At 45.7% G+C, this 19,732-nt stretch overlaps 2 protein-coding genes across 4 annotated transcripts in view; one reads left to right on the top strand and one right to left on the bottom strand.

Moving 5' to 3' along the window:
* Nucleotides 1-39: 39 nt before the first annotated feature.
* Dennd2d (DENN domain containing 2D) lies at nucleotides 40-19,720 on the bottom strand. 3 transcript variants are annotated; one of them, XM_005076588.4, is made up of 12 exons: nucleotides 19,589-19,720; nucleotides 15,187-15,362; nucleotides 14,298-14,410; nucleotides 13,640-13,709; nucleotides 11,836-11,913; nucleotides 10,845-10,985; nucleotides 9,614-9,762; nucleotides 7,245-7,422; nucleotides 3,493-3,534; nucleotides 3,026-3,110; nucleotides 2,376-2,615; nucleotides 40-1,994 (listed from the first exon to the last, which is right to left on the bottom strand). In XM_005076588.4, exons 1-12 carry the CDS (start codon nucleotides 19,644-19,646, stop codon nucleotides 1,918-1,920), a joined length of 1,407 nt encoding a protein of 468 aa, XP_005076645.1. In that variant the 5' UTR covers nucleotides 19,647-19,720; the 3' UTR covers nucleotides 40-1,917. The 3 variants fall into 3 exon arrangements, with proteins under 3 accessions (XP_005076645.1, XP_005076644.1, XP_012973560.1); XM_005076587.4 differs by lacking the exon at nucleotides 19,589-19,720 and adding an exon at nucleotides 15,930-16,163; XM_013118106.3 differs by lacking the exons at nucleotides 13,640-13,709; nucleotides 14,298-14,410; nucleotides 15,187-15,362; nucleotides 19,589-19,720 and adding an exon at nucleotides 13,498-13,522.
* Nucleotides 16,236-19,732, top strand: part of LOC101843690 (acidic mammalian chitinase) — a 99,732-nt gene continuing 96,235 nt past the window's right edge. Inside the window, exons 1-2 of the mRNA XM_040752085.1 lie at nucleotides 16,236-16,361; nucleotides 16,494-16,629. The gene's annotated coding sequence lies outside the window, so the exon portion shown is untranslated. The remainder of the gene's footprint in view (nucleotides 16,362-16,493; nucleotides 16,630-19,732) is intronic.

Consider the following 19,732-nt stretch of genomic DNA (forward strand, 5'->3'; position numbering starts at 1 on the left):
AACAACAAGGGGAAAAAAGGACAGGTAATCCTCCAATAGTACAGTTACATCCATTGTTTTATTTATTTCAGCAGACATTTAACAGTTGTTTATGCCTAGTGGAAATTGAGGCCTAAAGAGGCGAAATGAAATACCAGTTGTCACACATTATTACTGTACTCCAGATGGAATCTAGGCTGTCTTCTGAATTCTAGTTAGTGTTTTCTATACAATACCAATGCTATAAACAGAGTTACTCAGGGCTAATTGAAATAAACACATGTGTCATGTTTTTTTCTCCTCAACATAGAGGAAATCTGAAAATCGCTCATGTGTGCTTCCTTTGGCCCTAGAAAAATGTCAGCATCATTAAGTCAATGATTGCTTTGTATAAAGCCTCAGCTGGCCCTGGATGCTGTGTTCACTGACCTCCTAGAGTATGAGAATCATTCAACATGTGGGTGTTTTTTAGAAAACATAGTCTGGACCTTTTTGGTGGGGATTCTGGACAAGGTCCCACAGTAGCTTGGGCTGGCCTTGAACTCTCAGTTCTCCTTGCTTAGCCTCCTGAATGCTGGGGACATAGGCTGTGCCACCATATGTACTCCAGGTTCAGAAGTCTACCAGATAGACCTATTTTGGAGCCTCAGTTTTTTTCTCAGCCTTGACAGCATTCTGGTTTTTGGTCTGAAACTTTTCAAGATCTAACAAGGTTTTAGCAACCACTTCTATAAACCCTCTAAACAGATAGAATGGTTCCTAGAAGCTGTAGAATTATATTAGGCATGGCATGTGGACATCTACCACCTGCAGTAGGAGTATGTGTTCCTCAAGTCAGAATGTGTCCCTTAAACTTCCATTTTGTGGCCCTGCCTCTTGTTACACCTCCCACAGCATTTGCACTCTTTGTATGGGATTCAGAAACTTCTGAAGGCTGCCATAAAAAGTACGGTGGGAAAGCATTTCAAAGATAGAATTTTAGAAGGCAAGATGTTTCTCTTGCAATTTTAAGCAGAAACTGAATGTAGTATAGGAAAAGAAGGCCTAGATAAATAATAAAAACTTTTGATTATAAAGGGAAAAAAATGCCAATGCAGAGAGGAATCTCTCCACCTTAGAGAATAGAATTGGAACCTAAATAAGCAGTTGAGGTGAGATGCCTAAGACTGAAGGTCATGGACTACCCCTGGCTGGGTTAAGGGCAGTCTGGTCTGTTTATGGAAGTCATGAAGTAGCCTTCAAAGGCTTCTGTTGATGGGGATTTCTCCATTAAGTTGTCCCCGGCCAAGCTGCCTCCTTCATGCTAGCAATTCCTGCTCATGATTCTGGAAAGCACACCTGACTTGTACCAAAGACTACTATGTTGTGGCCACATTGATCAAGATTTCTTACTCTTCCTACTAGAAGTGGTGCTGTTGACCCCTGGTTTTGTGATTCCAAACAGCCTAGTGTGACCAGGTTCTTCTCCATGTCTAGTTTAGTTCTCCTATACAGTGCCTCCTAGATTGACAAACAATAAGCAGTTTATATCTTTATTCTCATCCTCACATGTCAGACCACTCTTTTGTACATGGGTCATTGGGCCCCAACAATGTTGTCTGCTGAAGATTTTATAACAGTGGTTCACAGGAGATGGCAGTTGCAGAAATTGCTAATCAAGCACCCACACCTGTACTACTGTTTCCCACTGTGTCCAGTCTGCTAAAAATGCAGCTTTGAGTACAGTTCTATGAGCTTGGATGAGAGCTCTCAAAGTTCTGAGAAACGCTGACACCAAGGATCCCAAACTCAGACACCACTTTGAAGTAAGACTGGGTACCAGTTGGAAGGAGGCCATGGATTCCGGGGCTGAGAGCCTCCCTCACTGATCCTGTCACACCAGAAGGGCCAAAGTCCAAATTGGCCTGTAGCTCTAGACAGTGTTGCCCACCATGGCCTTTACTTCACAGTCTTTTCCCTTGATTTCTTCTGTTTCTTCTGCTCTTCGTATTCAAGTATTTTCTTTTGGAAATAGCCTGTGGGTTAAAGCAGGTGTTAGGTAGACTGATGAACTCAGGAGTAAGTATTCTCCACAAAAAAAAAAAAAAAAAAAAAAAAAAACAGACCCCACACTCTCCCCTACCCATAAGCTGCCGGGATCTCTAGGCCCTTACCAAATTTACTCTAACCCAAAAGGAGACCTACAAATATTAGTTAGCTCCAGAAAAAGACAAAACAGGGCCCAGGGTGCTGAGTGATAGACAGACATCTCTTTACAAACTACCAGCCCCTGAAGCATTTCCTATGGTTACTTCCATTGAGCCCTTCTGTTCTGTCTGTCACTGAAGAGGAACACTCTTCCAGGACTCCTCTCCTTAAGGGAGATACTTGCAGAGAAGTTGGTGGGCTGTGTGTACCTGCAGGAGGATTCCTGCTCTTCTCTGCTTCTTGGATGAACAGGGAGAAAAGTTGTGTCTTCACAAACTTCTTCACAAACCGGCGCTTGGTTTTGGAGGTGACAGCTTTACAGAAGGATCGTTCTTGGAAGTGGCCTTTCCCACTGGCCTCGCGTTTAATATAGGAAGCATAGTGACCCACAGTCTTGACAAAGAACTGCACAAAAGGTCCTGAAACATGCTCGTTGATTTGTTCTGAAGCTGCAAGAGACAGAAAGGCCTATCTCAGAGCAATACAAGGATGAAATTACCCAAATTCACCTCTCATTATGGTTTCCATTGCTGTCTGGAAGTTCCTAGGGGAGGCAGCTGAGTAAATAACTGGTTGAAATGGAAGCCTGAGACTGAGATGGTTCACAGCTACTATACCAATTTCAAGTGTCTGGGACAGAAGGATTGCCACAAGTTTGAGACCATGTCTCATGTTACAAAAGCAAAAGAAACAGGAGTCTAGAAACTCGGTATAGATTCTCTACCATTCCCAAGTAAAAGAAACAAAGTCTCATTCAGGATTTAGTTCCCTGACACAAGCTACTAAACGAGTTTATTTTAATAAACAAATAGGGAATAATTCCCTCAAGCTCCCTGGGAAAGAGGAGCCTAGAACTTACTCTTTAACTCATTTATTCCCTGACCAAGAGAGTCCAAGATGTCATCCTGAAGTTTTGGTGGTAGGATGTCTTTTTCATCACCAACCTAGAAGAGAACAGACCTAGATCAAGGTCAAGCATTCTGGTCAGGAGATCAGGAAGGGTGCCAGGAGAATATGAGGAGTTTATGAGTTCTTGCCCTACTCCACCCCAAACCACTGCTCCATAGAGAGTAGCAAAAATCATTTCTTTGCCTCCAGTTTGAATTCAAGCATGAGCAAAGAGATGCAAAGAGATTATCTATTCATCCCCACAAGTGTATGTTGCTTGCTCAAAAGACACTGTCGCTGAAGCACAGTGGATCCTTGCCTGTGACCTCATGAGGGAAAGACAGCGCACGTTCTTTCTCAAAGTGTCTATTGAGATCAGTAGGACATCATGAGACTCAAAAGGTTAGGCCTGCAGGTGCCCTCGATGCAAACACTTACCGACAATAGGAAGGTTCCTTCACAAAGATTAACCAACAGGACCTGAAGGAAACACAAAATGACTTTATCTCTTCATGGATTTCAACTACCAACTCCCTTTCTGCCATGACTATACCTGAAGCCCAGGTAGCAGTAACATCAGTATTTGTAATTCTTATTTCCTGTCTGGCATTCTCATTCCTTTTTTGCTTTTCTAGAAATCTAATTTCCCAGGTAGAAAATGGTGTGTGTAGCCAAGGAAAGAGCCAAGATAGAAATAAATACAAGGAAATATAGCCATAGCCATCCCTCAAAGCACTAATCATGACATGCACATCTTTAATCCTAGCACTCTGGGATCCTAGGCAAACAGAAGATTGCCTTAAGTTGCAAGCCTGGAATGGGTTTAACAGACCCTTATCATCATCAGAGAGATCCTGTACCATCATCATCACAGTACTACTACTACTAATAATAATAATAATAATAATAAGGAAAACAACACCGGCTATAGGAATAGTAGAAACTGCTTCCTTAATGCAGAGCATGCCCATGGCACACTCAATACTCACTTTGCATATTTTATTTAATTCTAGCCATAATTCTATGAAGCTAGCTTTATCTCATTTTGTACATGAGATAAACCTAGAGAAGTTCACATCAGAATCAATGGAACTCCAAACTCCAAAAAGCAGTCCAAATATCTAGGCATGAGCTCAACCTGAACTATAGGATTTCTGGTGATGAGATAAATGCCAGCATTCCTCAGGGAACAGTGAAACCCATTCCCATCTGCCAAAAGGGGTCCTTTCCCTTACCTCAGGCAGGAGGGACATATGGCTAACTCTAGTATCTATCAGCATATCAAAGGCCCATGCTGCCCCCCCCCCCAGGCTCCTCCAGTATCACAAGTACCTGTTACACATTCTAAATTCCCTACTAGCTTACTAGCTTTCTCACCATTAATGTAAGCTCACAGCTTCCCTCTGCTTAGCTACTTATCCTTCTTGTAACCCAGGTATTCTCTGTGTGCTCTCTCTCACTCTCTCTTTCTGTGTGTGTGTGTGTGTGTTGTGTGTTTGTCTCTTATTCTCTCTCACTCGCTCTCTCTCTCTCTCGCTATGCTCTATTCTCCATTTCTTTTTTTTTCTTTTTTTTTATTTATTATTATTTTTTTTTATTTTCCATTTTAAATTTAGATAAGAAACAAGGTTGCTTCACAAGTCAGTTTATTCTCCATTTCTTACCAGCTCACTCTCCACTGTTCTCTCCTGCTTCCCCAGCACTGCCCATGTCCAATATGCTGACTCTGTTCAGTCTACTTTCTGTCTCTGCTCTGGAGTCTTCCAGATGCCTCTCTCATATCTATCTACAATAAAATCCTTAACCATATCATGGAGCAGTCATGGCAGCAGTTTCTTTAGTGTGCCTCCTCGTATACAGTTCCTAGAGGTCATGGTGCTGAAAAATAGCAAACCAGTTCTGTTAAATTGTGGTCTTTGGGACCACATCCTTTCTCTCTAGCTCTCCTTCAGCATCTGGTCCTCCGGTCTACTCAGCAGAGGACTGGTCAGAGGCAGCCATGTTTTGATCTTTTCACACTCTCATGCACAATCACCCGGGCTTCTTAAAAACTCCCTTAGATTGGCTGGAAGTGGAGGTCAGTGGTAGAGCACATGTTTAGCATGTTGTTGGCCTTGATTCAATTAATTAAAAGCTCGATAACAGCCTTGAGCCTTCCAGTAGGAAACTCAGCAAGGGAAGAATATTAGCCCAGGGTCAACAGGAAGAGGAAAGGAAAAGAAGCAAGAGGAACTATGCATGTGCTGGCTGCAAATGAGACAAGCAGAGAATCAAGTTCCTGGACCATCAGGACAGCCTGAGAATTCCGCAATTTAGACACAACAGTCATGCTGCTGATTCCTCAGAGTATTCTTAGGTAACTGGACCACTTCCATTATTTAAATTAAAATATTTCAAATGATTAGATTTTGACATTTGAAAACTCATGAACTCTGACATCATTCCTTGGTTTTGCTTTGAGATAGGATCCTGTGTAGTCTAGGGCTTGAACCCTGATCCTTCTCCTTTCACTTCCTATAAGCAAGAGATACCACAAACTAACACTCAAAAACAGCAACAACAACAGTATCAAACTGTTAACTATTCTACAGGGATTTGGTCACCAATGAACCATAGGTCTCAAATCCCGTGCTGGCATTTAAGGACTACTTTGGGTCCCTATTTTTAATATCCTTCCCGGGTCTTGACAATAGAATGAAGGATCCCTATATGTTCCCTACTTTCAAATGTAAGGGAAGAGAAACTAGAAAATTTGCCAAAACACAGCCTGCACTGTAATTATCCATCATCAGGGGAGAAAAGCTGAACTAGTCCAGGCCTGAAACAGCATGTATACATAGGTTTGAATGCCTTCATGCAAGGAAAGCTGTTCACTTGGGGGTGGGGAGAAGTGTGTGCATGAATATTTTTTGAGGTTGTTCCCAGAAGTCTTTTCAGTATTTTGATTATATTGTCTATGGAGTAATTCCTTTCAGAAAACTTATGTGGAGAATCAGAGAACCTTGCACTATGCCCAAAAAGCACTCATGCATACACCCCATGTGAACTTGCTCCTTTGTCGGTCTTGCCCATTTCTCTGAGCAGCTGCAAAGGAATAAAATAAGAAAAAGCTCTTGGCTAGCAAGGGCCAGAGCCTTACTGGCCTTCGTCCTGTCTTCCTTGACTGTTGGGAGGAGCCTCAGCTTCAGAGAAGGGAAGTTACATAACCTCTGGGGTTGAGACATTTTGAGTTTTATTACTAAAGTGGGGCTGATACCCTGCTCCAGTTAATCATAAGGCTAAGGGTTGTTCACAGGGCATGTGTACTCAGCACAAGAGCAAGAGAAACAAAAGCAAACAGCCTGCTTCTCTCCCTCCCAGGAGCACCTTCTAAATAAGGGCTTTGGCCTTTCTGTGAGTTCCACTGCTGCCTCATCTAAGGTACAAGTTTGCTGGAACTCATCAACCTCTTATGTAAAGAGGAAATCCTCCCACTAGGACTACCTCCGGGCCTCTTTAGTGCTTGCATCATGATGCCTCAATAGGTAACCATGTCTCTACACAGTGAGTTAATAGTTAGCCAGGGCTGACCTTCCCAAGTAGTCCTGTATTCAGCTATAGTGATATATATCATTTCAAGTTCTTTGTCCACCTTTTGGGGTGGATGTGATTAACACCCATTTATATAGTTGAACCCTCTTTTATGTCAGGTCTATTACTAAGCAACAAATCCAAAGATTTGAATCTATGTCATCATTACCCAACTGAGCCCTGAGCTACTCAAAAAGATGGTACTTGTTGCAAATCTCTTCATTTTCAAAACTTAGTTTACAAAAGGGCTTCTTTCCAAGAAATTTGAATTCCAGTGGAGTGTGTGTTGCACAAGCCAGCTGTGATCATTCATTTAACTGAGAGATCACCAAAGTGACTGCTCAATAAGGATAACGGGCTAATAAGATAGTCTCATGACCTCAGAATAAGCAACATCTTGTTTCTTAAGTCCACAAAACAATCATGGGCTGTGTATCAGGTGCCAGGTTAGGAGCCATGTCATTTTTCTCAGTCTCTAGCAATACTCATTTTACTGATAAATTCAGGTTTAAAGAGATTAAGTAATATGCCCCATCTCACACAGCTGTTGGCAGCAGAGCTAGGATACAAATCAAAGCCTGCCTGGCTGTGAGCCATGCATTCTCTTGGATGCAGCTTACCTCTTCCATGGGACTCTCCATCACCTCCTGCTGGAAGCGCATCTGTACCCCGACCATGAAGGGGGTGGGGCAGCAGACAGTTGCCAGAAGGCTCTCAGGGACCACAGGGATGTATGTGTGTGCCCAGCTAAAGGGGTAGAGCAGAGCTGCTGCGGCGTGAATACACTGAGACAGGGTACTGGAACACAACAGAGAGGGGGTCAGCAAGGCTCATGTTCCTATGCATTGGCCCAGAGCCCCACACTTACAGAAGCTACTGGCAATGTTCCTATGCTGGGTAAAATAAAAATTCCAAGTCTGGAAGCCATGCTGATCACAGGGCTTGTAACCACTTGTTGGTAAGAGGAAAAGTAGAAATCAGGAGAGGTGAGGCCCTACTAGCCAGAGTGGGGCCCCCTTTAATCTCTATTCCCAGCTAGTTCTCCCAAGTCATTACCAGAGCAGGAAATAAGAGTAGCTCAGAAGACAGGTCTTCATTTAAGCAGGATCTGAGTGAGCATTTATGCTGCAAAGCACAGGGATAACGAGAAGAATAACACTGGCCCTTCTCTGAAGGACTCATAGCTAATACCAGGCTTTGGAGAAGAGGCAGAGCCATCATCTACAGCCATGCCCCCTTATGGCTCCCTGTAGTTACCAGGTTGGTGCCTGGGTTCGTCTGGGAAATCCCTGGGTTCCAGGAACAACTACTCAGAGATTCCGGAAAGTCCCACAGAGGTGACTCCTCAAGATTTTGCTACAAGGATTCCTCATGTCCTTACTGTCCAAGTCACAGCTCAGTCTCCTTCCTTACCCTCACCATACACAGCCCCACTCTGGCATTCCTATTCTCTGCTAGTTCTCATAGCTTTTCATTTCTCCAGCCAAACTGCCCACATCTAAGGCCAATGCAAACACAGATGCGGAAGCCCTGGTATCAAGTTAGCACTTCCTGAGTTGGACAGACTAAGTCTCTATCTAGTGCCTAGCTAAAAACCTTGGCTGGCTGGAAGTCCCCTCCCTGCACCAGCCTCCAGTTTCTGAAAATTCCATGTGGCAAGAAAGTAGGAAGTGTTAACATTTCCTGGAGAAAGTTCATTCCTGAGAGGCAAATGTGCAGCTTTCACACCCCAAACACGGATCCGAAGAGAAAGAGCCTAGTTGGAGCCTGAGCTCCAGGTACCACAGAAACTTCTACACAGAGTGTAGAAGAACGTTCTCCAAAACAAAAATGATGCCCCTTTTCATAAGAATTAGCCTATGATATTTTCCTTTTTGGTTATTGCTGACATTGTTTTCATCACACAAACCCCTGATCCCTGCCAAGCTTCCTTTCCTCTGGAACTCATGACATTCCCTTGATCCTCTGTAGCTTCCTCAACTTCTTTTCCTTCGTCGTGAAAGGATCGTGCCAGGATTCAGCCCAAAGTTATTCCTTCTTGCTGTGGTGGCACATGCCTTTAATCCAAGCTCTCAGTAGGTAGAGGCAGGCAGATCTCAGTGAGTCCCAAGCCAGCCAGGACTACACAGTCGATCTCCTACTCTTTATCAATTGTTTTTCTATGCCTGTCACATGAGTCCCCACAGCCTTTTCAGACTTGAATTCTCCTGAAGGTAGCAGCCAACACATGACAGCTTCCTGCTTCTACTCACAGGCATATACTCAACTGTGAACTGAGAGTAGTAGGTAGTCCTCACCCATCTGCAGCTAGTGGTGTCCTAGGTGTTTACCACTGAGCATCCCGCCTTTAATCCTCGTCACAATTATATAAAGCAAATCCAACCACTTTCATTCTACAGATAAGGATATCTTGACTTCAAGAAGCTAAGAAGCCAGCTGAAGTGGAACTACAGCTAAAGGTGGAAGAACAAGATTTGAAAGTGATTCTGCTGGTTTCAATACCTGTGCTTAAAACCAATACATAACCCTTCATGTCCTTATGGGCAAACACAGAGTCTTCTTGCTATTTCCCCAATGCTTGGCATCTGGCAAACAGTTGACATGCAATAAATATTTGTTGAGTGAGTTCATAAATGGGTAGATGAGCTTATCCTCCATGCTATTATATAGCTTCCTGTCCTCTTCTCCACCCTCTTTCCTCCCTCAGCCTGACCTTGCAAGGGCAGAATCATGTCTGCATTCACACTAGCTGACTCTGCCTGTATTATACCAGGAATGCTCCATGTCCTTCTTAGATTAGTATAGTCAGGCAGCAATCAAATTTGGAGATGGCCAGATAAATTACACTACCTGTTTCTCTAGGTCTAAAATGCAGAAGCTGGAAGGTACACACACGGGCCCTACAATCAGACTGCCTTCAAGAAGCACCCATATAGTCCCTTGGATCTGGGAATGCAACTCAGTCTGGTCAGCCCGTGGCAGAGCTTACCTGAGACCTTCTGCCAGGAAGATGATTTTTCTTTCCAGTACTGCAGAGGCAAAGATCTGAATAATCTTCTCAAAATGGAGACAGTGCAACAGAGCACTAAAGTCCACATGTTCCAAGTGGGAGTCCAGGGGTCTTGTCAGTGAGATGAACTGTGGGAAAACCACAGAGAAAGACTGCAGCAACACAAAATCACAGACCCAGTCCAGGCCTACCCCACTCTTCCCACAGAACAGATCTGATCCTGGCCGACCCGCCTGTGGCTTCCTTCTGCTCTGAAGACAGCTGGGTGGAATCTTCAGTATGGCCAGGAAATCCAGCCTGGGACACATGCCCGTCTCCATATGCTCCACCATGTGCATGTTCTGGAACAGAGCTCTTCTCCTGCCCAAAGCCCCACGTGGCTTGGGCCTCCCAGGCACTGCTTTCCTCTCCTCCTTCTATCCTTGAGCCCCAGATGCCTACCACAGTCAATTTAAGACTTCCTCAAACTTTTCCTTGCAGTGCGACTGCCAAATCTTTAACTGTATTCTCTGGTATGTTTGCTCATTTACATGTTTACCGATGTGCCTTCTCCATGAGACTTTTAAGCTCTATGACGTCAGGAGCCATATTCATCTTACTTCACCACTGTACCCAGAAAATACCTATTTCAACACATAGCACTTTGGTACCTGTCTTTCCTTCAGTACTTATTTTTCCAGTAACTGAAACTTCCTAGTGACTCCCTGGTTCTTCTTTGGGAATGACCAGGTTCAGAGGTACACATGGAATTTCCAAAGTCCCAGATATCCTGGCTGGAATTCTACTTGCTACCTCTGTTCTTTAGTAACTTTGAGCAATAGTACCAACTTCAAGAGATGGGTGTGGACTTAGGGGTGGGGATGAATGATAAGAAATAAAACAGATGGAGACTGTAGGGTAGAGACACAGGACAAACACAGAGAATGAAGGTAAGGTGTAAGAGCAACTGGAAGTTTGGAGAGTAGGCACGAACTGAGCACCATACATGACCACGGACAAAATTCAGTAGACTTATAGTAAATAGATGCAGGTAGACATCAGGTTAGAAGGTGCAGCACAATTGGGGTGAATTTTTAGCTCTGTCACTAATCATAATGACTGACTCAGCTTCCCTATACTTGAACCTGGTGAATGAAAGAAAAACATTGAGAAGTCCCACAAAAGCCCACCCTCTCCAGCCACAGAGAGAGCCACACACTTGTTAACCTACCTCTGTGCCTGAGTCAGGGATAAAGCTCTTAAGGGTGACAGTCTTTCCAGGAGCAGGGAAGGCAGCCTCTCGGAGACCTTGCATGAATGGGTAGATGACAGCCATGGAGATCTGATGCCTCTTCTCTACTTCATCTAGTATCTACAGGGTAAGGACAACAGGAAGGGAAGCAAGACTTAGACAGATTCTACTGAATATCCTAAGGCTCTCACACTGGTCCTGCTTATTCTCTGGCATTTTCTAGGCCCCTCCACCAACTGGCTTCCATCTCATGGACAAAACCTACTTTCTTTTGATTGTCTCTAATAGTCTTTCTGTCTCCTGACACTGACATAAAACTACCAGGCCTAACAAGTCATGTCCCATGTTAGCACTAGCTAGAATAGGAACCTAGAAGCCTAACTTTCTGGGTATCACTCTCCTATTTACTGTGGACTATCATCAGGATGAGGTTGCCACCAGTCCTCAGTGTGATTCACACAAGTAAGATACACCCAAGCAGAAGTCCACGGAGTTCCTCTCCTTCATCCAGAGTCCTTCTGGCTACCAAGATAGGTGATGTCCAGAATTAGGGACTCTGCCTTGATCCTATACCCAGCAACACAAGTCCTCAATTTCTCTTTTAGTCTCATCAGAGGCAGGGTAAATCTCAGGATCCTCATTGAATATTTGCCCTTTGACTTGTGTGGTGCCCTACTTTTTATGAAGTATTTTCTCATGTTATACTTCATCTGCACCTCAGACCAACCAGGAAGGCAGGAAGAAGAATGAACAATAGTTCTTTCTCTCTGAGGGGAAACAGCCTCCTAGGTTTCCTTTAAAAAGGGTTGAGCCCAGTTTAGCCCAGTTTTACCCAATATCCTTGATGCTGGCTGGGCTATCAGGAAGGTGTTCTACCAAGGGCTCAAGTTGCAAGGCAAGCAGCCAGGCAGAGCCAGAAATCTGAACAGGCCTGCCTAACAGGCTCCAAGGAATCTTGTCCTAACCCTACCTTGGAGAACAGGCCGAAGCAGCCGATGCAGCTGATGATGCAGTATACTTTGGGAAGGCGAGGGCCAGGACCGGCAGGCTGGGGAGAGACAAGAGTTTCCTTCAGGGCTGCAGCTTCCACAAGGGTTCCCCCACATGAGACTGATGGGGCAAAAGTTGGGGTGCTGTGGATGTGGGTCAATGGTTGTATGGAGAAAGGCCTGTACAGAGGTTCTTTTCATGGAACAGACGGAAGAAGGGTCAAAATAGTTATCAGAGACAAAAAACGATGATTATTGTTTACAATAGCCACATTATGCAACAAGCCTATGTCTCTCAACAAATGAAAAGATAATCTGTAAATAAAGTAGAGTATTATTCAGATAATAAGAAAGGTGAAATTGCAACATTTTGAGGAAATTGGATGTAGCTGACAATTATTATCTAAAGCAAAAGAAATCAGGCACAGAAAAAGACAAATATGTATTTTCTATTTAATGTGCAAGATTTGAGTTTTAGAAAAATAAGACATAAATAAAAGACATGAGGAGCTAGATATGTGTCTCCATGGTTAAGAGTACACAGAAGATCCAAACTCAATGCCCTGCACCAACACTGGATGGCTCACAGCCACCTTTTACTCCCATTCAGGAGATGGCCCTTCTTCTGGCTTAATAAGACACCCATACACATTTGCACATAACCCACACACAGACACATACATTTGCACACACCCCACACAGACACACATATATGCATATACCACACAGAGACACACATATGCACATATCACACACAAACATATGCATATACCACACATATATAATTAAAAATAGTCTTTTTAAAAAGAGAAACAGGAGGGTAGAAGAGATGGCTCAATGCTTAAAAGCATTTGCTGCTCTTTAGGAAGACCTGGGTTAGTTCCCAGCTAAATGGTAGCTCACAATCATTTGTAACTCAAATCCAGTGGACTTACATGCATGCATTCAAATACTCAGATACTTTTTTTGTTTGATTTTACGAGACAGGGTTTCTCTGTATTGTTTTGGAGGCTGTCGGTCCAGCCCGGCCTTGACCTCACAGAGTACTGGGATTAAAGGCATGCGCCACCACCACCCGGCCTCATATACTCTTTTTAAAAAGAAAAAGAATGAAAAACTTAAAATTAAAAAGGTGATGAGAGTAAATATGTATAATTGAAGTACATGGATTGCACATAAGAAAACATAATAAAATCTATATTTTATACAGTGGGCATATGCTAATAAGAGAAGAGAAGGAGAAGGAAGAAAAGGAGGAAGAAAGTGTGAGTGGCAGCCTTTGGGGGCCAGAAACCCAAAGGTAAACATTACTGACTCATAGCCAACATGAGCTGAATGTCAGTGAGAACAAAAATCAATGTGTCTTAGCCATGAGGAAATGTCTAAAGAGGAAAATGTTGGAAAGGTGTCTACAGAATCCTTGAACTGATTGCCAAGAATTGTTGAAATCTCAGGCTATCTGGGAGGCTCCAGGCAACAAGGCAACCAGGCCTGGGTAGAGAAAACTACAAGAGGGTTCAGTTGGAGCTCCTCTCTGTGGGTAGAAATGTTTGAGCTGGGAGAGCACAGGCCAGAGCCTGGTGTCTTGAGAGGGGAGGAACAGTACATCCTTGTTCTTGTGGGATTCCAGAAGGGACACTAACATGGCAGCATGTGCTGAGCTGTACTCTCCCTATAACCACCACTGCCACCAAGCCTGAGCTTTTGTAGCTGAGGCTTTGGCAAGCCCAGCTGTGGAGCTGAACATTCTGCAGAGAGGAAGGGGTGGTTCTGTGTAGCACCGACCAGGAGGCGCCTGCAGTATCCAATCTTCCTGCTTCCATCCACGTTGGTCAGGACAAATGAGAAGGTCTCCCTAAGAGAAAGCAGACCAAGGATGTGCTCACCAGATTCGAAAACAAGATCTAAGTCAGCATCAGAGAATTGGAGAGGACGACAAAGGGGCACTGCTGATTAATCATGAGGATAATTACCATGGTCACTCACTAAGCACTCAGTGGTGCCAAGCCCAAATGCATCACCTCATTTGACACTCAAAAGAACCTTTCTGAAGGAGGTTTAATTACTATTGCCACCTTAAAGATGAAGTAAGTAAGGTTTGAAGGCTTTTCTTAACTAAAATTTGAAGTCACGGTCGACTTCCAGTGTTCATGATGTAAGAAGCCTTTGATATTGTTGTTTTGGAATCCAAAGACTTTCTTTCCAGTCCAGCTTCTGCCAGTGGCAGAGTCAAAAATAGTGACTATTTCTTATAGGATAGATTAGAGACTCTTAAGTGCCTTTGGATAGAGGTCATGTCACAGTTAAGATCTTTGGCCTAAAGGACCCTAGGCAAACATTCCTTGCAAAAAAAAAAAGTCATACCAGGTGAGGGGACCACAAGGGCCACACATTTGTCGTGTTATCCAAATCTTGTACCCTTGCCCCCAGACTGAGTGGTTACCTGGGATAGTCTGTGAGTTGTGTCCACTCGTTCCCATCAGGGAAGCAGAACAAAGGAATGGCTTTGAGTAGCCGTTCCTCCTCCTCCTGTTGACCCCGGAGCAGGTTCTCCCTCTGTAAGGAAAAGGCAAGCGGATTTAGGCAGAGGCAGAGGTCACAAGGCTATCAGCCTTCTTTCCTGTTAGCATGTACTACAAAGGTGCCTTTGCCTGGTACCACAGAGTCTGTATTCCAGGTCTTGCTGGAATGACCCCAAGAAAGAACAATTTGTTCTAGGCCACATCAATATAACATCAGGTTGGAATTCAGTATTCTGAGGATTTTTTTAATTTTAAAAGGGGGTTAGAGAGGTCAGCTGGTCTCTTAGAGGGTGACATCAGAGAAATATTACATCAGCAAAAAGAAGCATCCTGTCCAGTTGCTGAGAGCTAACAAGAGGGGTTGATGGAATGGTGCACTGTACCTCACACAGTGCAGAGTCAAACAAGGAGATCGCTAATACTTTGGGAGTATGATCTCAGCCTGTGTTTGCGTCTTGGGTATGCCTGATTCTCTACCACACAACCAGGAAGGGCCTTCTTAGGAGTCCTGGCAGAGGCTGAGCTTCTCTGTAGGAAAAGGTGACCGAGGTGGAATTTGGGCAAACTAGGCAAGAGCACGAGGCTGGTTTCCCTGCTCTAGAGGTTCAATCAGTCCCTCACAAGGCAGTCAGACCTAGATTCTCTGGGTGATAACAGAAAGCTAGGGCCGGGCTACAAAGGAAAGAGAGTAGTGAACTCAGAGCTCAAGACCTGGCAGGGTGGTACAGAGTAGAACTCTTCCACCACCTTTTAAACACACCTCTGTGCCCCCACCCCTGTTGGCAGGTCCCACCTCTCCTCTGTCCTTACCTTGGGAAACTGGTAGGTGATTGTGGGTTCATAGTCATCCCCTGACCGATTTCTCTTTAAAGAAACGACAAGAAGGTATTCAAAGAAGTGCTGGCCTCCAGCAAAGCTAGACAGGGAATGTTCCTGGGTCCTTTCCGGTTCTGTGGCAGCTTCCACAGTGTTGTTCTGGGACGGTCCTAGAATGGAGATGAAAGGGTCCCTTAAGTATTCCATTCCTCCTTTCTGTAGTTTGTGTGAGAATCTGGGCAACTTGTGTGCCTCAAGGCCACACTGCCAGTGCTGATACCAAGCCTGGCCAGGCACCACCAGTCACCGGGTAGGAAGGACCAGAGCCAAGTGGGCAGTTTCCATACCTGTCCTGGAAAACTTGAGACTGTTGAGTGACACAGGGAGAAAAGAAAACACTGATGTAGAAACTGAGGAGCCATGCTCTGTAGGCTTTTGGAGGCCTGATGCCTGACACTGCAGTCTGCCTACCTCAGCAATTCTGGTAGTATTTCATGTGCCCTGAGTAAATTTGGACTAAATAATCAGATGGGTCCACTGGGCATTTTCTTATGGCTATACCAAGACCTCCCACAGGCAACATAACTAGCTCTACAAACTGGTAAGGTCTCCTGGCCTGATCACATGGGGGCCATGTGGATTTTGGCATGTAAAGGAAAAAGAAGGAGGAGCAGTCCAGGAGGAAACAGCCCATAAGAGGATTACCCCAAATAGGAAGTAGGCAATCCAGTTCTGACCTGCTCGAAGTCGTGGCAAGCGATTTCGGAGCAGCCTGAGGGTTCGGCCTACCCCTTGTCCTTCCATCGTTCTGGACTTTGGGGGCATGAATGTTCTTTCTCCTTCAGGCTGGCCACAGAAAGCCTGAGAAAGTGCCTTCTGCTTTGGTCTCCAATCACAGCTTTATTAAGCTGAACCATGTGTTGTCTCCCAAAGGCGGAGAGCAGTTTCCATCCCGTGTACTCCGTAGTTGAGCAAGGAGGATGTGAAAGGACCCACGAGGCAGCTTAACATGGGCACTGACAGAGACAGCATCCTGGCAAGGCAGCTCAGCTCTTGGCTCCTCCCAAGAGCCCCAGGGTGTGGTAAGAGAAAAGGTCATGAGCAAATATCTCAAGGCAGAACTGCTCCTGGAATAAGGGCTTTGAGTTCCGGCGCCCGCAGACCATGTGGTGAGTTTATTTACAACCTCAGGCAGTGAGGGATGCCTGGAAAAATCAGGCCATGAACTCCACTATTTCCTGAATCTCAGCATAGGTATTTTACACTCCATGTCTTTGACTGTCCTCTGTTAACTTTCCAAGTTGCTCATAAGAAGCTGCAAAGTCCCACCAGGCCAACTGGCAAATTCTAAAACATCCAGGACTTCAAGAATTCAACCAAGAACACTGGACTGAACACTTCCAGCAGCCAAAACGCTACTGCCTTCCCCTGATTCAGGTAAGTAGATTCGCCCAGTGATTCTCTAAATAACTTCTAGCAAGAGAGGGGGTCTCTTGACAGACCCTACAGATACTCTCCTGATGGTGAAGTAGAAAACAAAGTCCACCTCTGAGAGATCCTGCTACTGACAGAATAATACAAAGGTAATCCTTTACACCCTGTAACATGTCCTAGTCCAAGGAGAGAACTCTTTCACTGAAACTATTCCAGAGCCCCAGCAGAGGCTCTCTTTCTAAAGGAAGCCCTGACTCAGGAAACTGTTCCTAGTCCAGAGTAGGGGACTGGTTGTATCAGGAATAGTGGGGGTACAGAGCATCTTCACTCCTGCCTAGCCCTTCCTGTTTGGACCAGGTCAACATCCTAAGCTGCAGATCCAGTGCTGGGTCTAGAGGCTGAGGAAGAGGGGGAAAGTAGCCATCGATAAGCCAGGTTTCTCACATAGTCCTGGATAAGGAAATGTATGGGATAAGAGGAAGGAGCCTTTGCCAGGAAGTGCGGAGGGAGGAAGCAAAGGGATCTGGTGCCTCTGTCTGCCACTCCTGCAAGGAATTAGCAGCCCTCTGGGAAGGAGTGTGCTGATATGGCAGGAAGCCTGTCACTCTGCTTCCAAGAACTCTAGAACTGGGCCTTTGTAGCGCCAGTAAAAGCAAGGACCCGGAGGTCCAGTGTTGACTTGTTGGGAAAGCCCCAAACATTGTAAGTAGAATGAGAGCTGAAGCCGTGAGAGGGGTGAACCAGGACATCCCAGGCAGTCACTGTGTCTTTCCTGTATCCTGTACAGGCATGTTACACTTCTTTACTAGCTTTCTTAAGGAACAAGTACCTGCATGATAAAGAAGGGAAAACTGAGGCATTGAGTCATTCGGGCTACTTAAAAGGAACAGGATCTGTAGAAGGTGAGCATTATAAAGGTTCCAAATCCAGGATGAGGCCTTCTGGTGTATTGCACAGTTAACATGCCATCAGGTAGGTGTGTGTGTGTGTGTGTGTGTGTGTGTGTGTGTGTGTGTGTGTGCTGGGGGTGGGAGAGCCAGAATCATCTTCCCGATCATTCCAGAAGTTCAGGAAATATGTCTTTTCCTAAGTCCTTGGGGCAGCATTTTCACTCCATTTCCTCCTGCTTTATCAGGAGAAATGGGGGAACAGCAAAGTCAGAAACCCTAGACCATAGAAAAGTGGCGAGGCTTGCTTTGGGGCTGAGACTCCAGAGATCCAACAAGAGTGCTTTCTCCTTCTCCCCCTTCAGACAGGGCTATCACAGAAAAGCATGAGAAGAACTAGTGTGCATCAAACTCCTGCAAAATACAAGGCATCTCACTTAATCCTCACTTTTAATTGAGGAAGGAGCCACCCTTCTAAGGAAGTCAAGAGTCTGGTTACACTTGTTCTTCCACCAGGAAGCCCCTCCCACAACCACCTGAAGGAAAGAGGGGACTTTGGGGAACCTTGATCTGAAAAGCTGTTGTTTGTTCTTTGCTGAGCTGCTGGTGTCCCAGAACCACCACAGCAGTCTTCCCTACCAGTGTTTTGCATGCTTGCACACACACACACACACACACACACACACACACACACACACACACGCCTCTGAGAAACAACTGCCTGAGACTTCAGAAGGGGAAATCCCCCAGGAAGCAGGAGGATAGCAAGAAAGATGAAAAAGTCACACCCATATGACCTGGCAGGTGCCGAGCTTATGAACAGGCACATACACACAGGCCTGCCTTCCTGTTCCTCAACCACAAGGAAGCCCCTCCAGGTACCATTGCTGCCTTCATGGTGCTGTACGGGTGGTGTGGGGGAACAGCTAAAATGTGTCCTCTGATCCTCTGAGCCCCAGGAAGCAGATCCAGCCATTCAGCAGATTACCCAGGTTTAGGAAGCCCACAAAAATCAAGCCAGGACTCTGCAGGGAAACACACACACACACACACACACACACACACACACACACCACGCACACACACACCTCCTTGCATGCAGACAGAAGAGGCACATACTAGAACAAGCACAGCTGGAGCAGGAGTGAGGGTGGCAGAAGTGAGAAAGGACAAAGAGCTGATCAGTCACAAGTCACTGCAGTTCCAGGAAGGAAGCCCTGACCTCAACTCTGGCGTTCTCCAAGACCTATTAGGAGAGGGGCCCACTGACCACTTCACTTGCAAATACTGGAAGGGGTGAACTCTCTGGGAATGACCCTTCCAAACCTTTCAGTTTCAGAAGCACGGACTCTGTCTGAACAAACTCAGGAGTGGCGACTCAGACCTAGCGCTGGCTAGTCATAAACAGCGACAGATGTTTGTTGAATGAATGGACACATTAATGAATCCTAATTGCCCTTCTTCCAAATGAGACATCTCAGTTCATCCCTCCCATCCACCCAGAGCAGGGAAAAAAAATCCCATCTCATAGGTCAGGACTCAAGGTCAGGATTGAGAAAACAGTTGGGCTGGTCTACCTGCTTAACCTTCCTCCCCACCCCACCCCCGCTACACACACACACACACACACACACACACACACACACACACACACACACACAAACACACACACACACACACCCCAACGTCTTGGCCAATGCTAAAGTCTTGGGGAGACAAGTTTTTGTGGCGCGGTTATCAGCAAGGCAGAGACAAGCTGGCTCCCAGGAACTAAACAAATGCCAGTGCAATCCTAGTGCACCACAAGCTTCCTGGATGGAAGGACACGTGGCCCACAGCCCAGAGCCCCACAACCTTTGCAGGTTTCTGGTCATCGGGCTTCCCCTCGACCCAGCAGATCTGTTCACTGGCTGACTCTCTACCTGCTTTACTGAGTTCACCTGCCTCCTGCCCAGACCACCCAGATCCCGCCCAAACTGCTCCTCAATCTTGCCCCTAGTGCCGCACTGAGTCTACAGTCCTGGCACCCAGGTCCCCATGCCCTCTCCCCACCGCGCACTGTCGCCCGCACTAACCCCCATGGCCGCGCTTCAGTCTCAGGCTGGCTCGGAGGCGGCGGCCGAGCCCATCCATGGCCCCTCCAGTGACCGACGCCGGCTCCCACGTCCGCGCCGGCCCCGCCCCCCTAATCCTTGACCTTCGCAGGGGCTCTGGAACTT

Source organism: Mesocricetus auratus, unplaced genomic scaffold, assembly GCF_017639785.1.
Source record: "Mesocricetus auratus isolate SY011 unplaced genomic scaffold, BCM_Maur_2.0 Super-Scaffold_100009, whole genome shotgun sequence".
NCBI classification, from domain to species: domain Eukaryota; kingdom Metazoa; phylum Chordata; class Mammalia; order Rodentia; family Cricetidae; genus Mesocricetus; species Mesocricetus auratus.